Below are 24,140 nucleotides of genomic sequence, written 5' to 3'. Positions count from 1 at the left end.
GCATGAAGAAGAGGTGGAAAAGGTCTCTCGGTGCCCTAAAGGGCCTTTGAATTAGCAAGGCAAGGGGCAGCTCTGCCGTAAGTGCCCCAAGGCCATCTAGCCTCTCCCCGGCCCCAGGCTAAGGCCAAACTAGAGGTTGCCCCTCATAAACATGGCGGCGCCACGCTGGCCGCGCCCCTCAACAAGATGGCGACCGTCAGTAGCCCCACCTCCCTCCGCCTTGGTGGCCAATAAGAGGGGAGCACGAGTGTTTGCGCATGCGTAGTGCTACCAATGGGCGCGTCCAATAGTGACTGGGGATCCCGGCAAGTAACATGACTAAAAAGAAGCGGGAGAACCTGGGCGTCGCTCTGGAGGTGAGGGGAGAAGTTGGGGTGGGCCACATCGTTGGTGGTCCTCTCCCCGCGGCGGGGAAGGGGGTGCGCCTGGCTGCGGGTGGAGGAGGGGCCTAAGGAGGCGTTCAGGGTAAGGGCGACGCGAGTTTGGGAGAGATGCGAGGGTCTTGCGAGGGCGCCTGGGGGTACCTGGAGTTGAGGGGCTGGGGAAGGAACCGAATGTTGGGGAGCCCGAGGGGGCAGCGGAGATGGGAGCCGGGGGAGGAGAACTCCAGAGGGAAGAGACGTGGAGTGAACAGGGGCCCGAAAGAGGGCGGGACAAGGAAATGAGGTCCTGAAGGGGTGGGTAGTTGGAGTCCCCTTAGGTCACCTCCCAGAGGTTACAGTCCCCTTAGGTTACCTCCCAGAGGGTACGGGGGGGGGGGGGTGACACAGGGGTAGAGGCCTGTGGGTGAGGGACCCCTGAAGGTTAGGGAGCCCACACTATGTCGTGTACTAGTAGTGGCTTCACTTTACTGAGATGGGACAGGTTTCCTAGGGGCTGGAGCTTGAACTGGGAAGTTACTCTGGGAACCTGCGGGGATCTGTGGAGAAGGGTGGAGTGGTGATGTTCCCAAATTGCTTAAAAAGAGTTTGCTGCGCCCTGGCGGGGCCCTCCAGTTGCCTGGAGTTTCCTCCCTACAACAAAAGGTTGTGGGTTCTGTCCGGGCGTGTGATGGGAGGCTCGCTCGCTCGCTCTCTCCCCGGCTCTCTCTCAAATCAATTTTTAAAACCCTCAGATGAGGATTTAAAAACTAAAAATAATTTGCTTCATACGGGAGGGAAAGGAAATTGATGCACATGGATATAGCAACAGCTGTATCTACTTCGTTTGCATTCTCAGTTCGCCTCAGGACAAGCCTGTGAGATTTTTACAGATGAGGAAACTGAGGTTTCAAGTAGAGCCTAGGATGAGGAGTTGGAGGAGCTGAGAATCAAGGTGATTTGTCTTCTAGTGCATCTTGTTTCTGATGTGTTACAGCTCCCTTAGGTCACCCCCCCCCCCCCCCCCAGAGGTTACAGTCCCCTTCGGTCACCTCCCGGAGGTTACAGCTCCCTTCGGTCACCTCCCGGAGGTTACAGTCCCTTAGGTCACCTCCCAGAGGTTACAGTCCCCTTAGGTCACCTCCCAGAGGTTACAGTCCCTTAGGTCACCTCCCAGAGGCTACAGCCCCCTTAGGTCACCCCCCAGAGGCTACAGTCCCTTAGGTCACCTCCCAGAGGCTACAGCTCCCTTAGGTCACCTCTCAGAGGTTACAGCTCCCTTAGGTCACCTCCCAGAGGTTACAGTCCCATTAGATCACCTCCCAGAGGTTATAGCCCCCTTAAATCACAACCCAGAGGCTACAGCTCCCTTAGGTCACCTCCCAGAGGTTACAGCTCCCTTAGGTCACCTCCCAGAGGTTACAGCTCCCTTAGGTCACCTCCCAGAGGTTACAGTCCCCTTAGGTCACCTCCCAGAGGTTACAGTCCCCTTAGGTCACCTCCCAGAGACTACAGTCCCCTTAGGTCACCTCCCAGAGGCTACAGCTCCCTTAGGTCACCTCCCAGAGGTTACAGTCCCTTAGGTCACCTCCCAGAGGTTACAGCTCCCTTAGGTCACCTCCCAGAGACTACAGTCCCCTTAGGTCACCTCCCAGAGGTTACAGTCCCCTTAGGTCACCTCCCAGAGGTTACAGTCCCTTAGGTCACCTCCCAGAGGCTACAGTCCCCTTAGGTCACCTCCCAGAGGTTACAGTCCCCTTAGGTCACCTCCCAGAGGTTACAGCTCCCTTAGGTCACCTCTCAGAGGTTACAGTCCCTTAGGTCACCTCCCAGAGGCTACAGCTCCCTTAGGTCACCTCCCAGAGGTTACAGCTCCCTTAGGTCACCTCCCAGAGGTTACAGTTCTCTTAGGTCACCTCCCAGAGGCTACAGTTCCCTTAGGTCACCTCCCAGAGGTTACAGTTCTCTTAGGTCACCTCCCAGAGGTTACAGTTCCCTTAGGTCAGTGGTCGGCAAACTCATTAGTCAACAGAGCCAAATATCAACAGTACAACGATTGAAATTTCTTTTCAGACTGAAAACCGACTCTGCGCATGGGCCACAAAGTTTCAATCACACTGTACGTGCACGCCGGCACATAGTATTTTGTGGAAGAGCCGCACTCAAGGGGCCAAAGAGCAGCATGTGGCTCGAGAGCTGCAGTTCGCCGACCACTGCCTTAGGTCATCTCCCAGAGGTTCTATTCTTGGTCAGGCATCTTGGGAGGCAACCAATTGATTTTCCTGTCTCACAGTGGACCGCCCCCCCCCCCTCCCGCTCACGTGCTCTCTCTCTCTCTCTCTCTCTCTCTCTCTCTCTCTTTCTCTCTCTCAAAATCAATTAAGAAAACATGTTCTCCAGTTAGGATTTAAAAAGACAGAGATAGGGTAATAGTCTTCTTGAGCTTACTATCAGTTCAGCGCTTCTCAAATTTAAGGCTGCATTAAGAATCATTTGTAGAGCTTTTTACAATGGAGGGTTGAATTCTCCCCTGCCTGGAGTAATTCAGTAGGACTTGTGTGTGTGTGTGTGTGTTTTGGGGGGTTGGGGAGTGGTATTTTTAACAAATAATTTGGGTTTTTCTATTGATTGATTTGAGAGAGAGAGAAACATTGATTTGTTGTTCCACTTATTTATACAATCATTGGTTAATTGTTGTATCTGTCCTGACTGGGGGAACCCACAACCTTGGAATATTGGGACAATGAGCTACCCCGGCCAGGGCCAAGTCATATGCTTTTAACAAGCTACACACACCATTCTGAAGCAGGAGATTTTAGTACCACCCCTTGAGAAATATCAGCCTACTTGGTAGAAAAAAAAAGGTTGGTGGAAATAGCAATCTCCTTCTGAAAGAGAATAATAGATGGTCAAATGAGAAGCCACTGTGTAGTGGGAAGAGCATAGACTTTATAGTCTGTATTAGGACATGGTAAGCTGCTATAACAGAAACCCCAAAAGTCAGTGGTTTCAAGAGCAAGAAAAAAAATTTTTTTTCTAACATGGTAGAGCAGAGATGGGCAGACATTGTTTCTAAGGTTCAGATAGTAAATATTTTAGGATTTGTGGGCCATATGGTCTCTGTTGCAACCTACAGTTGATCCTCATTATTCATGGAGTCTGTATTTGTGAATTTGCCTACTTAAAATATATTTGTAACCCCCAAATCAATACTTGGAGTGCTTTTGCAGTAAGTCACAAACTCAAAGCAGTAAAAAAGTTGAACACTGGCTGGTGGTGTTCAGTGGTTACAGCATCCAAAGGGTCATGGGTTCAATTCCTGGTCAAGGGCATATACCTGGGTTGCAAGTTCAATCCCCAGCCCCAGTCAGGGCAGGTGCTGAAGGCAACCAACCAATCAATGTGTCTCACATCGATGTTTCTCTCCCTCCCTTCCACTCTCTCTAAAAAACAGTGGAAAAAGTATCCTCAGGTGAGGATTAACAAAAAAAATTGTAGTCACTGGAGGCCTACAGATCCTACTAAGTTTGAACAAGGTAGTGTTCTGCCTTCTTATTTTAGTTCTTCTTTATCTTTTTTAAAAAATATGTTTTTATTGATTTCAGAGAGGAAGGGAGAGAGAGATAGAAACATCAATGATGAGAGAGATCCCATCAAGCCCGCAGCCCAGGCATGTGCCCTGACGGAATCAAACCATGACCTTCTGGTTCATAGGTCGATGCTCAACCACTGAACCACACCAGCCAGGCCTTATTTCAGTTCTTATGTAGTAAACAAGTGTCCTTTTTGTGGTCTATTTAGTGCCACATTTTTTATACTTTTGTGCTTCTTGCTGGTGATTTTGCTGTTTAAAACGCCCTCGTGTGTAGTGCTGTCTAGTTTTCCAAAGTGCAAGAAGGCTTCATGTGCCTTACAGATAACGTGTATGTGTTATTTTGTTCAGGTCTGAGTTATAGTGTTGTTGGCTGTGAGTTCAATGTTAATGAATCAAGAATATATATGACAGTAGGCCTTTTTAAACAGAAATACACACAAAACAAGGTTTTTTATTGATCAGTTGATAATAATGTTGTGACCGGAGGCTCACAGGAACCTAACCTGGTTCAGTATTTGCTCATTTATTTTTGGAGGCAGCTTTATAGAACATAACTACCACAAATAACATCCATCAACTCTACTCAGATAGGCTGTCTTAGCACAAAAGCAGCCATAGACAGTATGTAAATTAATGGGTGTGGCTATGTTCCAATAAAACTTTATTTATAAAACAGGTCCACAGGCTATAGTTTGCCAACCTCTGGTCTAGAATACTAGGACCGTAGTGGTTCTGCTGTATTCCTTCCATCTTGTGGCTCTGTCTTCCCCTAGGTCAGTGATGGGCAACCTTTTGAGCCCAGTGTTTCAAACTTCGCCAAAAAACTGAGCGTAATTCGGGTAGTGTGTCCCTTTGAGGAAAAAACATTATTTTGCGATATTTATAGTTTAAATAACATAAATGTTTCATCCTCGGCATGCGGCTGCCTCAGCGGCCGCGTGTCATCAGAAATGGCACTGACACTCGTGTCAGAGGTTCGCCATCACTGCCCTAGGTCCTTGTTGTAACCTCATGAAACACCCACTGGTTGGGAAAGAGAGAATGGAGAAGCACACCCGCTGTCTTAGAGTCCTGGGCCTAAAGTGCCCACTTTCCATTGGCCAAGATGCAAGCTAAGAATCGAGGCCTCACCTGACTGCAGGGGCAAGCTGGGAAATACATTCATCAGCTAGGAGGCCACATGCCCAACTACAGCTTGATTGCATTGGAGGAAGGAGCTAGTGTGTTTTAGTGCAGCGCTCGCCAACCTTTTGGACCTCACAGACCACCGGTTGGCGACCACTGTTTTGGTGGACATCCCACAGTCTACACAGATTGCAACTTACCTACAGTGTGGTTTTGAGCATTAAATGAGAAAAGCTATTTAAAGTGCCTAACAGATGCCTGGCAGTGTTATTATCAATAAGCAGTGTTCTGTATTAGCAGCCTTTGTGGTTCTTGTGCATGTTTTTTTATCAAGGCTAAGTCAACCCCCTTGTTTGGACTTTAGTTTCTCATCGGTAACTTCACCAGGGGTTACAGACTCACTATGGTCAAATACAGATGACAGATGTCTTTTGTTTGGCTGACATGGTTTTAAAAAATGCTTTGAATTTGGGGGTGGGGGTGGGGAAGGGGGTCCTAATACCACCTTATACCAGTCACATTTGCCAATTTTTTTTTTACCTGTCAGTACCAATATAGATATTTACATTTGCCATCTTGATCTCTAAGGTTACTTTTTGCTTGGATATTCTAACATTTGAGATCTGTAACTGTGCACCTTAGAAAAAACTTGGCATCTGACTGTCTCCTCACCTTGTTCGTCCATTGCTCCCAGCGGGTCTGAGTATTGAATGTGCACTGATGCTCAGTAGCAGTAGATATTGTCCTCATTAAAAGTTGTGTGCTTAGAGCCAATGAAGTGGTGATTTAATCAGAAATGTTTGTTAATCTGACGAGCGCAATAAAACCCCCACAAGTGAGTGATCTCAGCACCTGCAAACAGTCTCCACTTGTAATGAAGCAATTACTGGGCAGGCAGCACTCACCCCGAGGGCTGGCTCAGGCCAACTGTACTGGGCAGTCACCTCCCAGGACAACCACGGCACCTCCTCGCCTCCCCCACTCATGGCTACTCAGGAGACCTTTTTATCCAACTCATTTGCCACCTTGTGAGATTTCGGACTTGGAAAAAACTGGCTGTGAGTTTTAACTTCTGAGAGTTCATTCTGAATAGCAAGAAAGAATTACAGTTCAGATGAGAAATCACCATTCTCTGGTACTGATTTTAATGCTGTGTGGGAGGAGGGGGGAGTTGTATTTCAGTCAAAACTGATAGGAGGATTCTTGCTGAGGGAAGGGTTGCTTTTCAGTATAAAGTGATAGGATTTTGGCTGTTTGTTTTTAAATCTCTGGTAGTAATGAGCTGTTACTTGGTCCTTGTGCTTTTCTTTCAAAACTGGACCTTTCAACTTAATGTCTTTAGATGTTTCAGCAGCCAGTTGTCTTAACAGATGTGCAGTGTCTTAGTTGACATCTTACAGGAAATACTTGGTTGGATCTGTTCCCTAGCACAAAAACATATCAGTTTGTAAAGCTTTTGGCTACAGGTTACAGAAAACTGACCTCAAGTGACCAAACCAGGATAGGGGAATGTCCGCCCGAGGGCTGTAAAGGCCCATGAAATCATTTGATCTGGTCCTGCCAAGGCATTAGGGTGAGTTAATTAAATGATTGACCAAAGATAGCAGGCTAATTTTTAAGTTGATCATTTTGAATGGCCCGCAAATAATGTTATGTATATCCAATGGCCCTTGGCCTAAACAAATAGGAGTATGCTTTCCCCCCATACAGAAAATTTGGAGATTGATGGCATTGGTTCTAAAGCGCAGCTATGTCGGGGCTGGTATTTCTGCTTTCTCTTAGCTGTTTCTTCGTAGTCACAAGATAGCTGCTCAAATTCCAGTCATCATATCCAACTTCAAATAATGAAGAAGAAGAAAGGAACTACAACACTCTTTGTGCCTTTTATAAGTAAAGCATAAGCCCTCCCCAGAGTTTCTTAGCAGACTTCTGGAACATCTTATTGGCCAGAACTGGGTCAGGACACGCCTGGCTGCAATGAGGCTGGTAAAGCATCTGTTGATCTTTTCTAACTTCTGTAATGGAGTCAGACAAAGAAGGGGGTTGGTAATCGATGCTGTGTTGGCCAACTAATAGTATCTGCTGTAGGGAATAAAAGTTAATGGTAGTCGTTTAAAATTTACTGGAATCCTTATCAGAAAAAGAGGCCCCAGATCAGTGACAATTAAGTTGCGGTGGTAGGTTGAGAGGAGAAAACGGCCTAGACAGGATAAGCGCCAGAGGGAAGGAGCCTTGACACTTACAATTATTTGTGTAATGTCAGTCCTGCGGTAAGCTCCCTGAGGGGAGGGAGGGGCAGGAGCACTAAGTGTGGATGAAGTCAGTCTCAGTTCTGGAGCTGGCTGTGCGCAGGGCTGACGGAGCCTACCAATTTTCTGAGACAAGGGCTACAAGCAATAAATATCTACCGAATTGGCTTGAGTGGCTGGAGGAGGCACTTGAACCCTTGTCTCTGATACCTGAGTCCGTTTGAGTGGTTTGCTAGTCAGGGGTTAGGAGGCCACAGTGGAGCAGGCAGTTGGGTACTGCCCAGCCAGGGGCTGAGAGAAAGGCTTGCAACATGTGGAGACTGTTCAAGGGCCGCTGACCATTAAATGAGCCTCACCTGCTGCCAGGCGCAAGCGACAGGTCAGCAGCGGGCAGGTGATTTCTCTCGGCAGCCTGTGTCTGGCTCCGCTCCACTTGACGGGGGTCAGGAGACTAAAACCTCATTACCTAACACGGCTGGATGTCAGCATGTGTGGAGTGGCTGTTTGCCAGCATCTTAATTAATGAATTCATAAGGCGCAGGGTAGATGCCAGTTCTTGAAAAATGCTTTCAGCCTTTCAGCGATGAAGAAGCTTTTGCTAATTTATCAAAAAATATATTTGGGGAAAGAAGAGAAAACAAACTCCAAACAACGTTCTGGCCAGGGACAGATGAAGGCTGCCGGCGCGTTTCTCCTCGCAGCTGCTCGGCTCACGAAGGTCTCGGGGTACCTCGGAGCGGGTGGGCTTCAGCAGGGCCCCTCGGGTTCCTGACTCTCCAGAGAAACAAGCCCCTGTGCGCTCTGCTTCTCCTGAAAACTGTTCATTGGTTGAAAATGGGAAAGGTTCCCTGTCTTCATCGCTCGGCCCCGGAGAGGAGTGTCTCACAGGGCCTGATCTTTGAGGAGCCACGGGTGGAGGTTTTTCTGCCCCCACAGAGCCCTAGGAGCCTCCTCCATAGAAAAACGCCCTTTAAGTAGTGCCAGAGTAATCAGTCCTTTGGGGGTTGAAGCCACTCACCGGAAACATTGAGGCCTGTGACCCCCATGTGACTTGGCTGTGTGGCCTGAAGGCCCCAGATGGAAAGCCCCAGTGCTCTTGCCAGAGACCATCTGGGCAGGTGGTGTGGCTTCTTTGCCCGTTATAATAAACACCCGGCCTCCCGGGCTGAACATGGGTGGATCTCCAGAAACCCAGCTCCCAGACTGCGGGGGCTGGAGCTGGAGCTGGGACAGCTGACCAGGCTGCGGGGGCTGGAGCTGGGACAGCTGACCCCGCTCTCAGCTGTAAATTAACACGTGAAAGGAAAGACTTTGATGCCTCCTGGGGAAGGAAGGGCATATCAGACCCACTAGCCCACCTTTTCCTTCTCCAAACTGGGTCTGGTTTGTTTGTTTCAAATATATTTTATTGATTTTTTACAGAGAGGAGGGTGGGGGGTAGAGAGTCAGAAACATCAATGAGAGAGAAACATTGATCAGCTCCCTCCTACACACCCCCTATTGGGGATGTGCCTGCAACCAAGGTACATGCCCTTGACTGGAATTGAACCTGGGACCCTTCAGTCCTCAGGCCGATGCTCTATCTACTGAGCCAAACCAGCTAGGGTGGTTTTTTTGTTTTTAAATTGAATTTGGGTGGCATTGGTTAAGAAAACCATATAGTTTTCAAGTGTACAACTCAGTAAAACATCATCTGCACACTGGAAAGGGGGTAGGAGAGGTGGAAGTGGGCAAACTGGGTCTGTTTTTGTGGATTTGGGAAGGTGCTTTGGCAGTTTACACTGTTTTGGGGAGGTTGCCTGGGGTGTTGCAGCCAGGAGTTGGAGGGTAATTGCCTTCATGAGGACAGATGCTCCGCTCCTGTCTCCTGTCTCCAAGCAAATGGATTTGTCAGGTTCTTCCCTCACAGAGCATATCTGTTATGTGGACAGAGACCAGCAGAGCCCTGGACACGTTTATTCATAGTAGAGAATCTGTTGAGACCAGATCGCAAGCTTAGACGGACTTGGACCAGGACGTGGAATGATTTCCACAGAGCCCTTCTTTGTCATGAATGTTTTCATGAGGGGCTTTAAAGAAGGAGCATGCGCTCTGGAGCAGAAAAACTCAGATTCCAGACCCCACTTCTACCACTTCCCAATCACATAACCTTGGGCTGGTTGCTTAAAATCTCTGCCGGGTGTTTGCTTCTCTCTAAAATGGGGCAGTCCCTTCCTTGTAGAGTTGATGTTGACCTTGGGTAGCATATATGAAGCTGCCCACCGTCTAGCCCAGGGTGTAAGGAGTGGAGGTTGCACCAGGAGCTACGAGGGGCTCAGGGCTGGTGGCTTACGGCTTTCTTGTAGGCTGGTGGCTAGCAGCCCAGACTCGGACTGCCTGGCTCTCCCATGGACTGGCTGTGTGAGCCTGGCACATGACTTCATCTCCATGGCCTGAGTTCCCTCAGCTGCAAATGTGGATACTAATAAGACTGCGCATTCGGGGTTATTGTGAGCATCCCACGAGGGGATCGAGAGGAGCACAAAGTGCCTGGCGCCTGGCGCATGCTGCAGTGGTGGCTGCTCCTGGGTTGTTACGGTTTAGTGTGTGTGGGCCGTTGGCCTCCCTCCATGAGGCAGCTTTGACTCCTCTGTGCCATCTAGACACACAAAACTTGGTGGTTAGAGTTGGGCTCAGATACCCCAGCAGCATGCTCTTTAGTAGGTCTTGGTGCCCAGCAAGGACCTGGCCAGGCAGGTGCAGGATGTGCCCTGTAACCACTGCCTGGCTCCTGGGGTTAACTCATTCCCGGCCACTTTTCTCACTCACCGGTTGGAAGCTCCTGAGAGCAAGGCCAGCAAGACCGAAATGACTTCCTGAACTAGAAAACAGTGGCCAGTGCCAAGCCCTGAGGGTGCCTCTTCCCTTTCCCAGAATAAAGTCTGGCCCTAAACAGTGGCAACTTAGGGAGCGGGCAGGGAACCCCTCTCAGACTGTCAAGATGATCGGGGGGCACCAGTTAGCCACCTTCAAGAGGGGAAGCTTCCGTAATGGAGCACAGCCTATGGCTCGTTCTTGTCGGCAGAATAAAAGCTGCATGCGAGGCCCTGGCGGCAGCCAGGCCTGGAGATGGCCCCTTGGGGCCTGACCCGACCAGTGTGCTGGGCAGTTTGTGTGTGAGCTGGCACTCATGTTTCTTGCCCCCAAAGAGGTCTCATTGAGGACTTTAATTCCAGGAGGCTCCATACCACTGAAAAGATGCCTCACGGGGATCTGAGACGAATTTTACAGTTTCTCTTAACACAGTGGTTTTATGGCATATAGGACCCCAGGGAGACTTCCCTAAAGCTCTGAGAATAAGGTGTTATTCCCCAAGTCAGATGGCAGAGGGGATTTTGCTTAGCTGCTCGGGGTTCCTGAGCTGTCATCGGAGCGCCAGGGAGCACACAGCACTCGGAGCTGCATCTGAAGGAGGGGGCTCGAAGGCCACCGGGAGAGTCCCTGCCCCTGACGACTGAAAATGAACAGCCCTTTGTTTCCTTGGCATCTGGAGCAATGGCCACACTTGGCTGGGGTCACGGCCCATGGTGACCTTGACTGCTGGACTGACTTCAGATCTTGACATTCTTCTGCAGGAAACATCCCTGCATCTGTGGAGGATCCTTGGCCTCATACTTCTCGCTGAGCCTGCTCCTCTGCTCACTCTCAGCCACTCACTAGGCACCCAGTCCCCAGTCTGTGTTTGGATAGGAAGGCAGTGGTTCTGCGGCAGAATTACTCATGGGCCTTTCCCATTACAGTACAGACTTCCTGGCTCCTGGCTCCGGGCCTCCTCTAGATCATCAGCTCCCTCCTTGAGGAATGCTCCTTCCCACTTCCTACCTTATCGACCTTGTTTTCCCTCCTTTCTCCTCCCCTCATGGATCTGCATCTTCCCTGTCTAGGCCCAGGCCAGCAGTCCCAGGGGCAGGTTTTAGCCACTGCTGGTCTCGGGTCAAATTACAGACTTACCCACCAGGACACCCTGCATACTCACCACTGACTGCTTGGTCCTTTAACTGCTTGCATATGAGTTTCCACAACACCTACCAGGCACAGTTTGCTAACTTGTAGGGAGCTCACACCACTGCCTTTTTTACTTCCTTGGGTTCCTTTGCAGCCATGCTGCACCTGCTGTCATCTTAGTGACTTAAAGTGTTCATTTTCCTGTATAAAAACGGGCACTTGGTCTTCTGAATATAAATGTAATGTGTGGACACTTCTTAATGTTATTGTACATCAGGGGCATCTACTCTCCGCCCCCCGCACTGTCTGAATGAGTTCCCTGTCTCAGTCCCCACCTTGACTGAAACCACTTTGCCTGTGACAGTCAGAGCCAGCATTGCTACCCACCTACAGCTCCAGGAAAATCCCAGCACTGGAGCCAGTCTTGGGCCCGCCACACTCCTCCTGCTAATTATCCGCTATCCAGCATGTTGGGCAAGAGTCCTGGGAGCCTCCATGGCCTCCAGAGTGTAACTCTCCCCACTAGTGTTGGTTGGATCTCTTATGGGGCCTCTTTCTGCGTTAGTCCTAGGGCTTCGCATTCCTGCTCCCAGCTGAATACCTGACCCCATAGAGCCGTGGTGTGGGTGAACCGAGGCTCCACCTGCCATTCATTCCTTGTCTCCCCAGAGTGCCCAGACCACATGAGTCTGTTCTGCCCTTAGCCCCTGTCATCCTTGGTTCCACCAGGCACAGCCTCTACAACCTGGTGCTGGCTCCAGGGCCCCAGCCCAGCTCTCCCCAGGCCAGTCACGAGGTTCCGAGAATGCATGTCCTGAGCCAACCGAATGGGCTGGCCTGTGGAGGCCTTGCTGTCCTGATGGTCTACCCTGCGGTCTCCACCCCAGCTGAACTCGCCCGAATCAGAGGATGGCCATATCCAGCCAGAGGGGTTCCTCTTCCCACTGCTACCAGCCAGTGGCCAGGGCAGATTTGTCCATCAGCCCCCCATACATCTAGCTCCTTCTCTTACTCCAGCCACAAATTAACTTTTCTTTTTATTCCCCAAAGATCCAGTGAAAACTTCTCTGATGATAATGGCAGCAAACACTTCCTGAACTACTATGTGCGTTGAGTACTGTTCAAGCACCTTACATGTATCACCTCACATCCTTGGAAATATGAAACAGCTTTGTTCTACAAAGATAGGATTAAGGAATATGGCAAGTGAGCCACAAGCTGAGGCACCTGGGTACAGGCCCCACTCCGTGTGACCACACTTTTCAGGAGCCACAATTTCTGGTTTCTAGGCACTTGGGCTTTCAACTGCTTGCCCAGCTTTGACTCTTATGTTTCTAGAATCTTCTTGTCATTTGTCTCCTTATTCTGGTTGTAACCCCCATGTCTTCTCTCCTAGCCTTGCTGTCTTTGTTGCCTTCAGCCTGCCGGCAGAGTGAAAGCTAAGGACTGCAGATTTGCAGGGGACTCTGCAAAGAGCATAATCCAGGTGCATGTTATTGAGAGTGGACTGAAAATCTAACTAGGGTCTTCTTTAAGGCCCACTTTCTGAGTCTTCTCCCCCATTTCTGGGCCCATCTTGTCAGCTCTGCTCCTGACCCCAGATGCATCCTGAGCCTCCCTCCCTGCCTTCTCTGCAGCCCGAGGTCACCTGGAATCTCTGCACCCACTATTCCAGCTGCCCGAGAGCCAGCTTCTGCTTCAGCAAGTGCTGCAGGGGGTTGCCAGCAGAGTCACCTCCTGCGGATGGGTTAGCGGCCTTCTAGGAGCCAGCCAGCTGCCTGGCAGCCTCGGCCTCCACTCACTCAGCCCCCATCCAGCAGCTGGGTTACGAAGAAGGGGAACTTGCTATTTAGAAGGGAGTCAGAACGAGCTGTCAGCAGGACATAAATATTCATAGAGGGAGGTTAGAACTTGAGTCCCTAAAACCTTGATTTGTGTTAGTCTGTTTAAGCCTCATTAAAAAGTAGTAAATGAAAGTGGGGATATTCAGTGGAACTGCAGAGAAATGGGGCTTGTTCAGATAAAGGCCTCTGACTGCCAGCTCCACAGGCCCTGCCCGGAGTGCAGCGGCAGATTGGCTTGGCCACTTGTAGTTTGCCAACCTCAATTTAAAGATTTTGCTTAGCATGAGTTCCTGGCCTTGCTCTGGGCCAGTTAGCACTTGTTTGGACACCTGGTAGCCTTCTAGAAGCGTTTAGGGATGGAAATCCCCAAACTTTTCCTTCCCAGAATGACATGCAAACCATGGTCTGGCCCGGAGAAATCTAACCAAGGACTAACACTGCACTCGGTGATCCACAAAGGCCGTATCTATGTGCATGATAGTTGCTTCTCCTAACTTCTTCCAGCTTCTATGGCACAAGTGGAGGCTTTCAGAAACCATTGCTACATGAGGCCTAAATCCGTCCCAGCTCCTGGGCCCAGCCATGCCCAACCCTACCCCAGGGCTACAAAGACTGCAGTGGGCCAGGCCTGTGGTCACAAAGGAGACAAATGGCCCACATGCTTCTAGGGCAGGAGCTACAAAGTCAGCCCTAGGGGCCAGGCAACCACATACATGAGTGCAATGGGTCCATCTGGGGGACTCGAACCCCGAACTGCAAGTTTACACCTTCTGCCCTCAGACTGCAAGTTTACACCTTCTGACCTCAGGGCTCCCAGCATTTGGGAAGAGGAGGTTTGGACACACAAAGTTGGAATGACATAGCACATGCTCAGCCTCCTGAGAAGACTGACTGACTAATTTGCTGGGGGCAGGAGGCAGTACCCCTCCAGCAGAGGCCTCACGGAGGAGGTAGAGGAGGAGGTAGAGCTTCAAGAATTAAGCTTTGTTTGGGACCCAGCATGGAATTTGGTATTCTGATTGGAGTTTCTACACAATGGAATGGAAACAGCAAATCTCGGGGCCCTGAGGGGCTGGGCTCTGTATGTTGGGGGTGCTGCTGTCGAGACTGGGCCTCATGGCTGCCTGAAGAAGTACCTGCTTTCCTCAGCTCCAGCTCTGGGTCCACTGACCATCGCATCAGCCATGGCTGTTCCTGGAGCCTGGCTCCCCAGAGCTCATCTCCCTCCAGTGCCTATTCTAGGATGGCCTTTGGCCTCCCCAGGCACAGGCCCTGTCTCCTGGTTGGGGCTGTTTCCCAGGACAACCGTCCCTTTGGTGCCCATTAGCAGAGAAATGACACAATTAACCAGGCAATTAGCTCAACACTATGCAGTTGCTCCCTCCCACAGGGCCCTGTCTCCGGAAGCAGAGTTGGCAGCAGGCTGGGCTGCAGGGCAGGGGATAGATGGTGCATCTCTGTGCCCGGCCCTGGGATGAGGAACATGCTGACCCAGGCTGGGTGCTGGCCAGGGAGCGGGACAGAAGGCCTACGGACTTCAAGTGCAACTCCGACACTGGCCCAGACCACCTGCCTGGGACTTGGATTCGTACTTGTGATCATTGGTCCCGCCCCTTCAGGGGCCACTCTAAAAGGGACTGGAGCAGGGAATTGACTAAGACCCTAAGGAAGGAGGAGTGTTTCGCTCTGACTCCTCAGCGAGTTCTGTTTGGGGGCCCTTTCTCCCATTTGTGAAATAGAGGTCATAGTTGCTATCCTTCCCAGGGACGTGGTGAGAATGAGTTAAGTCAGATGGAAAATTGAGCATTACCGGGCCCTCTGAGCCTTCCCATCTAGGCTCCTGCCAGCAGGGCAGGGGTTCAAGAGAGCAAGCCAGTCCCAGGCCCAGAGAGGTGGCCATTTAGACAGACATCTGGGAACAGATGGACACAGATGAACTTTCAAGGCCAAATGCATGATACCAGGACCCAGCATTTATTTTATCAAGTATACATCTCTGAAATTATAACCAAAACAAATAGGGAAACTGATAACTTTGGCAACCAACCTTTCAGAAGCAATTTTGCCCAACAGGTTACAGCTACCTTGATGATGGGCAATACTTTGCCTCAAGAACCCAATCAGAAAGAAATAGGAGTGTTTTTAAGCTGCATTTTTTTACACTCAATATTTTCTATTGGTTCTCATGGTAAAATATATATTCTTACAACTTAGACTAGTTTAAGATCAGTGGGAAAATACCTCTGTGTTCTGCCCCTAGGTTCCAACCACCCATCCCTCACGTGTGTGGGGTGCTTTGGAGAGGCTGAGCCTTCCCAAAGCATCTCGTTTCATTCCAGGATACCCTTGTGTGGCTGGCGTCTGCCATGTTCAGGGCAGCTGGGAGGCCCTGAGCAACACCCCCCGCCATTTCCAGTGGGGCCCAGGTTGTACCACATGGAGGCCAAGGACAGCATAATAGAAATGTTAGGGATGACAGGGCTTCCTCCTCCCCACCCCAGAACCCTGCCTGTTTTGGAAGTGAAAGGCTCTGCTGCCCTCTCCAGCGGCTGGTGTGCTGTGTTTCAGATCGATGGGCTGGAGGAGAAGCTGTTGCAATGTCGGAGGGACCTAGAGGCTGTGAACTCCAGGCTCTATGGGGCGGAGCTGAGCCCAGAGGCCAGGTAATGCTCCTGCCCCACCTCCCGCCCTTCTTCAGCCCCTCATATCTAACCTGGGCCCTGGCCTCCACCTGCCACAGAGACCTTGGCCCTTGTCCAACTTGCCCTGGAATGCCAGCTGCCCCTCGGGTGGGAAGGAAAAGGGCTTGAGCCATAAAACTCCTTCCCCCTCACAGGAAGTCTCTGGAGAAGGAGAAAAACAGCCTGATGAACAAAGCCTCCAACTATGGTAAGAAAGTTCCCTTTCGTTACCAGCCCCGCCCTCTAGTCCCAGGGTCAAGAGGGACAGACAGCCCAGGGAGCCCACAAGGTGACAGGGATCCAGGGGGATCTTCAGGAGGGGTCAGCCCCCAGGAGGCTATAGGAACCCACTGTAAGCCCAGCAGCCTGGAAGAAGAGCAGGTCTGTTCCTTTGTTCCAAGGGAGATAGAGAGGCCTGTGGGTCTGTGGGTCTGTTCTTCCTGGGACGAAGGGTATGACGGTAGCCAGGCCCAGAAGATTCTCACATCCACCCAGACTTGGGAGGGCTGTTCTCCCTGCCCCCTCCCCAACCTCCCTGCCCCCCCATCCCCGCACCAGGAAATCCCTGTGATGGGAGTCGGGGCCTTGGGGACCATGAAGGAGGATGAACTTGGGAGCCCTGAAGGGCTACTGGAGTGGAGCAATGCTGCCACCTTCTGGGTGCTGGGGGCACAGTCAGGTAGAACCCTGGCAGGGCAGAGCTAGAGGGCAGCTGCTGGGCCCACCACCACCCCTTCGGCCACCCTGCCCCTGCCTGCCGGGAGAAAGCTGATCTGCAGAGGCTCATCCAACTTGTCTGTTCTATTCTCCCTGAGAGGCCAAACCTGGCCTAGAACCAGCCCAGAGCAGTCCACATGGCAGGGAACCTTCCAAAGGGACCGATTTTAAAGAAGTAAGTGTGTGCAGTGCATGTGCACACACCCCTGAGCCTGGGCTCAGTCTGGCCTGCCCAGAGCTGATCTGCAGGATCTCCCCACTCCCTCACACAGGCAGAGGCGGGACTTCAGTGCCCCCCACCCTAGTAATTTTCACACAAAATCGCAGCATCCCCACTGAGACGGTGTGGCTGCAGAGTAGGACTGGCTTTTGCCAGAGGTGAGCCCGATGACCTCACGGCACGAACTGCCTCCTCCTAGTGTCCCTCATTCGTTGGCTGGGTGTCCAGCAGAGGGCCCGAAGCCCACCCAGTGACAAGGGAGGATTCACCTGGTGACGCCATGCCACCACATCGCTTGGCTTTTACGTGTGGCCTTTTGGTGACCTCTCACACATTCCATCCTCCACTTCAACTGCATCTGAAGAGAAATGGTTGGGTAGCATTGTGTTGGGACTTTTGGAGGCTGGGTGGGATCTGTAGCCAAAGGTGGTGAGGATCAAGGACAGAGTCCTTTTCATGGATAAGGAAGTGGCTGGCAGGGAACACCTCGGCCCTCAGCAGTGTGTGTACCCACTTGTGGGAGGCAGAGGCAGCTGAGAATAGCAGATGGGCCTAAACTACCTGTCCAACACCGTGTCCTCCCAGAGAAGGAGCTCAAGCTGCTTCGGCAGGAGAACCGGAAGAACATGCTGCTCTCCGTGGCCATCTTCATCCTCCTGAGCCTCATCTACGCCTACTGGCCTATGTGAGCCTGCGATTTCTCCAGTCAACAGCCCGCTCACAGCCAAGCAGGCCCTTCAGGCCTCAAGAGGACCAAGGTACAGGGGCGTTTCTACCCCACCACACACTGAGCAGGGCTTCCTGCTGGCTCAGCCCCTCCTGCCTCCGCTCCTGGTCTCCAGGACTGTGCCGGCTCCTCCCTTAGCCCAAGGGAGAGGCAATAAAGAACACCCAGGCTGCTGTGTGCTGAGTAAATGTCACGTCTGACTGCAGCTGGGGGCGGGGGCGGCACGCAGGAACCAAGGAAGAAGAGATGTTCAAGGCAAAGCTCTTGGCTTAGAACTCAGAAGGGAGGCTGTGAAGGTGAGCCCCCAACTTAAGCAGGGAATAGACAGCAGGAAGCCTCCGCAAGCCTGAACTACACTGAGAGCCATTTCCAGGGCTTGGGCATCGTGCCACGTGCCCACCCCCCACACCAAACACGTGGTCGTGCCCTGCCTGCAACTATGGCAGGAAAAGGTAGCCTATGCAGCGAAGGGCAACTGGGGACTTAGAGTGGTCGCTTGGCAGTCCTACGGAGGCAAGGAGTTAATCCGTCTTCAAGAGGCAGGCCGGGCTGGCGCGGTCTGGCGGAGTGAGTGGGCAACAAGAGCCATGGTAATGACCAGACTGACTTATGGTGACAGTGGGCAGTAAATCAGGCGGGGTCTGCTGGGAAAAGCATAGAGGTGGGGCTGACAGGATGGGGAGGCAGCAGCCGCAAACACAGACATCACTCGCTGCCTCTGAGCACATCCCCCAACCCTACTGCCAGCACAGGGCCCAGGATGCTGTGTTGGGAGGCTGGAGCAAGGGAGCCAGAACAGGGCAGCCAAAAGGGTGAAGGGCTTAGGAGCTGAGAGCACCCCAATTAGGTAAGTGAAACATGGAAAGGAGTTGCCCTGGGAGCTCAGGGAAGGACCGTGAGGCCAGGGTGAAGGAGCCAGGTAAAGTGCAGGCAGGCTCTAGAGGCAACCAGCAGTGATGCGACTGGGGAAGGAACGAGCCTGGACCGGAGTGGGAGGTGCCCTCAGCACCTGCGTGTCTCCCACCCCAAGCACAGCCCCCAGTGCAGGCACAGGAAGGAGGGATGCTGGCGGGGAGTCGGCAAAACCATCTCTTCCTCCCTCCTTCCTCTGGTCTGGTGGTACTAATTGGTCTGACACCTCTGTTATTTTAGTCACAGACTGATCCTGGATTGTCACAGTACCACCAGAGTGAGCTGTGTGATTTATGTAAGGGGGAAAGTGCCTCCCTACCCTGCTGGGCTGTAGGTTCATTCATCCTCCCATCCTGGCTTCTAACAGGAGCTGCATAATTTCCCGACTTCCTTGGGCCCCTCTCTGGCAGCAAGCAGCAGCTCTGGGAGCCCTGAGCTTGGACAAGGCTCTGACTAAACAAACCCTCTCTTCTCTCTTCTTCCAGCACAGCTTCCTCCCCTTCACCTTCAGCCCAAGCTGTTTTATCCAAGCCAGTCCCAGACCAAACACCGAGGACAACCAGCAGCAGCCCCAGCACAGAGCCACACAGGCATTAAAAATATGTTTATCTTTAATGATCCAAGATTTTGCAAGACACACATATACCCAGAACTGGGTGGAAATACAACATTTTAGCAGTGCTGCTGCCAACCCGGGGGAGGGGGGAAGCACGAGGGCTGGATGTTGGCTGGAGACACACCCCCACCGCAAGGTGGGGCCAATTCCAACCTGACAGGGAGCCTCAGTGCCCTATCTCCATGGAAACCAGTGTAGCACTGGGATGGGGCCCTGGGGAGCCTGTATGAACATCTCTGGCAGGTATTTCCCATTAAAAACAACCCCCAGTGCCATCCCCATCCAAAGCTACTGCCCAGCTTCCCCTCTTCCCCCTCAGCCAACACTATAGAATGGCAAAAGTGACTGTACCCCCTATGGGGAAGAAGGGGGGGAGGGTAGCAAGGTGGCTGTGGCAAATGAGGTACCCTCTGTTGCAGTGGGGACTGCTGCTGGGGCACAGACAAAGGCAGGGCTTTGAGGGTGCTTCCTTCCCTTCTAGAGCTGCCCAAGATTTGGGTCAAAAGGGGATGGGGCCCAGGAAGGCTATCACCCCAGGAGGCAGTCACATGCACTCCCAAAGACAGTGCTGCCTGCATCCTGGTGTGGTGTCAGGGACGTGGGCCACACCTCCCTTCCCGGCCTGCGGGACTGTCAGAGGTCTAGGCTGAGAACTCCAGGGAAGACCAAGACAGGGTGAGGGGACAAGACAAGAAAATCTTCTCCAACTTGGCATCAAAACAGAGCAAGTTCAAAGAAACAAAACCTTGATTTGTACAGCAGGTACTCCTGGCCAGCTCCCAACAGTGGGCTCACCCACTAAGGGTTGGCCCAGTAAAAAGTTGGGCAAAGCTAGGGCATGGCCACCTTCAGGGCAGTCACAGAACTCAGAAAAGTGAGTCTACAGGATACAGGAGAGAACAGCAGAGCCAAAGCCCTGCTGCTCTGACACGTCCTCCGCAGCCCCACGTGCCCTGGGCCTGACCGCACACCACGTAGGAGCAGCGTCTTTCAGGCTGAGTCCTGGCAGGGGAGGCGGGTCTCCGGGGAGGGAAGTCTAAAAGATGTCCCAGAAGGAACATGTGAGTGTCCTCTGACAGCCCCTGACTGAGCTCTTCAGGGGAGATGGAGAGGAGACCATCCACCCCTCACGGCCAGGCTGTGCTCCCCTGTCGCATTCAAGGGGCCCAGGTAGAGCACCCTAACTCTGAACAGCAGGGTGGTCAGTAGCAGTGGGCGTCCCCGGGCCCTCAGGCGCTGTGCGTCTGGATGAAGGAGAGGACATCCTCCTTGGATAGCTTGTCCGGGTCCTGGGGCTTCTGGGAGTCATGTACACGGATGCCATCTCCCCATTCCCAGAAGAGCCGACCATAGTAGCAGATGCTGGGGAGGAAGGAAGTCAGAGGGCTGTACCCAGAGATCAGGACCAAGAGATTACCACCCACCCCTGGCAACTGGTTTAGGGGATGAGTATTCTTAAGTGGGGAGGTCCTCACCCAGGACCCCAACCATCACAGCAGGTCCTGGCATCACATTCAATGATGCCACTTGAGGGTCTTCCCTCTGGCAGCCAAAACCCCAGAAGGCTCCCACTCCTCGCTTCCTAGGAAACCACCTTTTCCCAATAAAGAGCTGCTGCTGTTCGCATCCATCGGAATGGCTGTTGAAACCTATAATCAACAATCTGGCAAATGGACACTGGGTCCTGACAAGGACATTTGGGACCCTGAGTTACTAGAGGCAGGGCTGTGGGCACTCAGCGTGTTCGCACCACCAGGACAGAGTCAGCAAGTCAGGGAAGCAGCGGCTGCTCCATGGGGCAGATGCCCTAAGTGGGATCCTTCCCGGAACCCAGGACCCCCAACCATCCAGCAGTTCCTGGCATTGCTCTCCTCTCTCTGAGCTCACTGCCCAGGCCCAGCCACTCCCTGGAGGGGCCACCCTCCACACCCCTGTAGGGAGGAGTGTGGCCCTTGCTCAGGGGAGCCCCTGCATGGGCAGCAGTTGATCCCAGAACCTGGGCTATGCCTCAAAGGACTGGCTAGCACCCTGGCAGGAGTGGGGGGGGGGGCTGCTGAGGGGCAGGCTACTTACTGAAATGGGGCAATGGCATCTGCAGGGAGCTCATAGGTAGAGCTCTTGGTTTTCTTGTTGTAGAAGAACTTCCTCTTAGAGCTTTTGCTGAATCCCATCGTCCAGGGCTCTGAGGAGAAGAGGAAGAGCCCAGGAAGGGCCCAGTAACCGAGGGGGAACAGGGCAAGCCAACGCAGGGGTGTGCTCTCCTTCACTCTGTTCTCCTTCCCTCTCCAACGTGCAGGCAGAGAACAGCCTGAGAGGACGCAGCCTTCGTCTCCAGCCCAAAAGGGCTTCAGAGGAGGACTAAGAGACTTAACAACCCCACCCAGGCCTGTTAACCTGCACCAGGGCAGCATCTGTGGGACCCCAGCAGAGGGAGCGGGACTCAACCAGAGGGCCCTGAAGAAGGGGGTTCTACAGGGCATGCAGATGGCCAAGCCGGACTTTCTGGATCTGCTGCGGCCCTCCGAGAACACCCTCTTCCTGCCGGGAGGACACCATGTGCATATACGAGTTGGGCTCCTCTCTTCCCAGCCCAAACCTAACCCCCAGGACCCACCACAGAACAGAAGAGGCTCAGGGCACACAATCCCCCTGCCATGCACCTCAAAGGAATGCCAGCCTGGCTGCTCCCCACATTCGTAGGGAACCCCTAGCTCTGGCGTCGGCAGGACCTGGGCCAATCGCCCTGAGGGAGGCGGGGACAGGGAACAGTCGCTCCTCACCCACCGTTCACTGTCCTGACGATGTAGAGGCCGGTGGGCACAAAGTGCCGGTCGTCCCGCCCTGTGTAGCTGAGCTTTGGGGTGCCGCTGGAGCCCTTGATGATCTTCATCTCCAACCTGGTTTCCCAAGCAGGCATGCGAGCAGGAAGTGGAGTGTGCATGAGAGAGAGGAAGCCCTAGCGATAGTCTCTTGCAATCATCAAAATCACACCAATCACAATGGTTTATCTTTTTTTTTTTTTTTTTTTTTTTTTTTTTTTTTTTTTTTTTTTTAATATATTTTATTGATTTTTTACAGAGAGGAAGAGAGAGGGATAGAGAGTTAGAAACATCGATGAGAGAGAAACATCGATCAGCTGCCTCTTGCACACCCCCTACTGGGGATGTGCCCGCAACCAAGGTACATGCCCTTGACCGGAATCGAACCCGGGACCTTTGAGTCCGCAGGCCGACGCTCTATCCACTGAGCCAAACCGGTTTCGGCACAATGGTTTATCTTAGTTCAACTAGGAAACTGAGGCAGAGACATGAGTGAGCTGCTCCAAGCCCCACTACAGGTGAGTCCAGTGCTGCGTTCGGAGCTCAGGCTTAGGCGCTGAACTCCCAACTAAGCAAAGGCAGGTGGGAGTGACAGATGCCCCCGACAGATTGCTGTTGTTGAAGAGTTTCAGGGTGACACCAGTAAGGATAAGCTCTGACACCACGGTTGCCACTGGGTCTACTGACTACCACCCATAACATCACTGTGATCACTGTGGCCAGTAAAGAGTTAACACGAGGGCACTGAGCTGAGGCTAGAGCAGGCGCACACCCAGAAAGAGACCCACAGGTCTGAGCTCTCCTGGCCCCCACACACCCCGCCCCTGCAACTAAAAAAATCCAAGGAAGCAGTTATGCCCCCCTCCCCTCCAGGCTCAATCTCTCCGTCAGCGCCAGGAGCTGGGATTTATGGTGTTTCAAGCAGCTTGCTGCTCTGCCCTCACAGGGACAATCGTAACTATTACAGCATCAATGAGCCCGTATTTCTGCCTGACACACACCCGCCGGCTCCCCTCCTGACAGGGTGCTGAATCAGCTCTCAGCCAGCTCCTGGCTGCAGTGGAGCCACGCTGCCCGGAGGCAAGGCAGGCAGGGGTAAAGGCAGGCTGCCAGGGCCAACTCCACCCACCCGATCTCCACAAAAGACAGAGCAAATCCTGGCCACTGCTATGCGCCCACCTCAACTCCTCAAATCCTGAACTACCCTGGTTGAGGCACTCACCTGACAAAAATCTTCTCCATCTCCTCCAGCCTGTACACCTCCTTCACCCTGAGGGTAGAGGGATGGAGAGAGGACAAGGGCTTCCTGAGGGGTCATTCTTGTCCAGCAGCAGCTGATAGGCAGGAGGCTGTGCCTGTCCTTGCTCTCTGCCTCAGGCCCTGCACCCCCCAACCCTTCAAGGTATGACTCCCTCCCACTCCCCAGCGTGGCACACTGCTATCCTACAGACAAACACTAGCTTTCAGAGCTGCCCAGCATCCTCTTGGGCCCACCCCAGGGCAACTGGGGAGTGCAACTTTGGTTATGGAAGGCGGGAGGGAGTGGAAGGGGCTGGCAGACCAAGAGGTCTCTGCCCGCATCGCACCCCAGTTCGTCCCGTTAGAGGCTAGACACCAAGGTGCAGGCACTCGCCCACGTCTGACCACTTGGGATTTAGGCCTTCCTGTAGCGGTTACTTCCAAATAGTCCTAACAGGCCTGTTACATCGGGGGCAGGAGGACTCCTACCCAGGGTGCAGGACTCCTGTTTGATGCCCAGCTCTCCACCTCTGGGGACCCTTGAACACACCCTGGGAATTGCCACTGGGGAAGGTCCCCAGAGACCCAGCAACCAGGCCACAAGCAGCAGAGGCAGGGTCCCTGGGAGCTGCCCGTCAGGACCAGGCAGAGAGGACCAGGCAGACAGGACAGTGCAAGCACAGAAAGAAATTGCTTTGAGACTTTCAGAGGATATCTAGAAAGTGCATTCTCAGTACTGGATTTAATTTTAAGTAAATTCTTATTAGAAATAATAATGATTTTGATAAAGTACAAATAGGCATCTCAGTCTCTAGTCAGATGAAGTCCCAGAGGTAACAACTTCAGACGCTGGTCCAGCAATGAAAAGCCACTCTCCATCGTCTGCTCCCTGAATGTCCCAACCGCCTCTGGACCCTGGGACTCTCACACGACCTAACAAGGCAGCACACCCTGGCCTTCTTGCCAAGCAGTAAGGGTCCCACTCCTTCAAACCATCCTCTTTTTCACATTCAAAACTCCCATTCCTTCTGGACCCTTTTCTCACTGGAAAAG

The 24,140-nt window shown here is 52.5% G+C and overlaps 2 protein-coding genes across 7 annotated transcripts in view; one reads left to right on the top strand and one right to left on the bottom strand.

Moving 5' to 3' along the window:
* Positions 1–276: 276 nt before the first annotated feature.
* Positions 277–19,089, top strand: CCDC167 (coiled-coil domain containing 167). 4 transcript variants are annotated; one of them, XM_054721906.1, is made up of 6 exons: positions 285–356; positions 12,709–12,798; positions 15,725–15,819; positions 15,993–16,045; positions 17,360–17,532; positions 18,904–19,036. In XM_054721906.1, exons 1-5 carry the CDS (start codon positions 315–317, stop codon positions 17,461–17,463), a joined length of 384 nt encoding a protein of 127 aa, XP_054577881.1. In that variant the 5' UTR covers positions 285–314; the 3' UTR covers positions 17,464–17,532; positions 18,904–19,036. The 4 variants fall into 4 exon arrangements, with proteins under 4 accessions (XP_054577882.1, XP_054577881.1, XP_028016991.2 ...); XM_028161190.2 differs by having other exon boundaries at positions 18,899–19,036; XM_054721905.1 differs by lacking the exon at positions 17,360–17,532 and having other exon boundaries at positions 18,899–19,089.
* Positions 19,090–19,104: 15 nt separating this feature from the next.
* Positions 19,105–24,140, bottom strand: part of CMTR1 (cap methyltransferase 1) — a 56,894-nt gene continuing 51,858 nt past the window's right edge. For 2 of the 3 annotated variants that reach the window (XM_054721902.1, XM_054721904.1), the window contains 4 exons: positions 23,071–23,118; positions 21,814–21,926; positions 21,103–21,211; positions 19,105–20,415 (listed from right to left, as the gene is read on the bottom strand). In XM_054721902.1, coding sequence (XP_054577877.1) covers positions 20,259–20,415; positions 21,103–21,211; positions 21,814–21,926; positions 23,071–23,118 — 427 coding nt within the window. In that variant the 3' untranslated portion in view covers positions 19,105–20,258. The remainder of the gene's footprint in view (positions 20,416–21,102; positions 21,212–21,813; positions 21,927–23,070; positions 23,119–24,140) is intronic. The other variant, XM_054721903.1, reaches the window with a different exon arrangement.

The sequence above is a fragment of the Eptesicus fuscus genome, chromosome 10 (genome assembly GCF_027574615.1).
Source record: "Eptesicus fuscus isolate TK198812 chromosome 10, DD_ASM_mEF_20220401, whole genome shotgun sequence".
Taxonomy (NCBI): Eukaryota; Metazoa; Chordata; class Mammalia; order Chiroptera; family Vespertilionidae; genus Eptesicus; species Eptesicus fuscus.
Note: the sequence above shows the minus strand (reverse complement) of the source record. Positions and strands in the feature narration are given on the sequence as shown.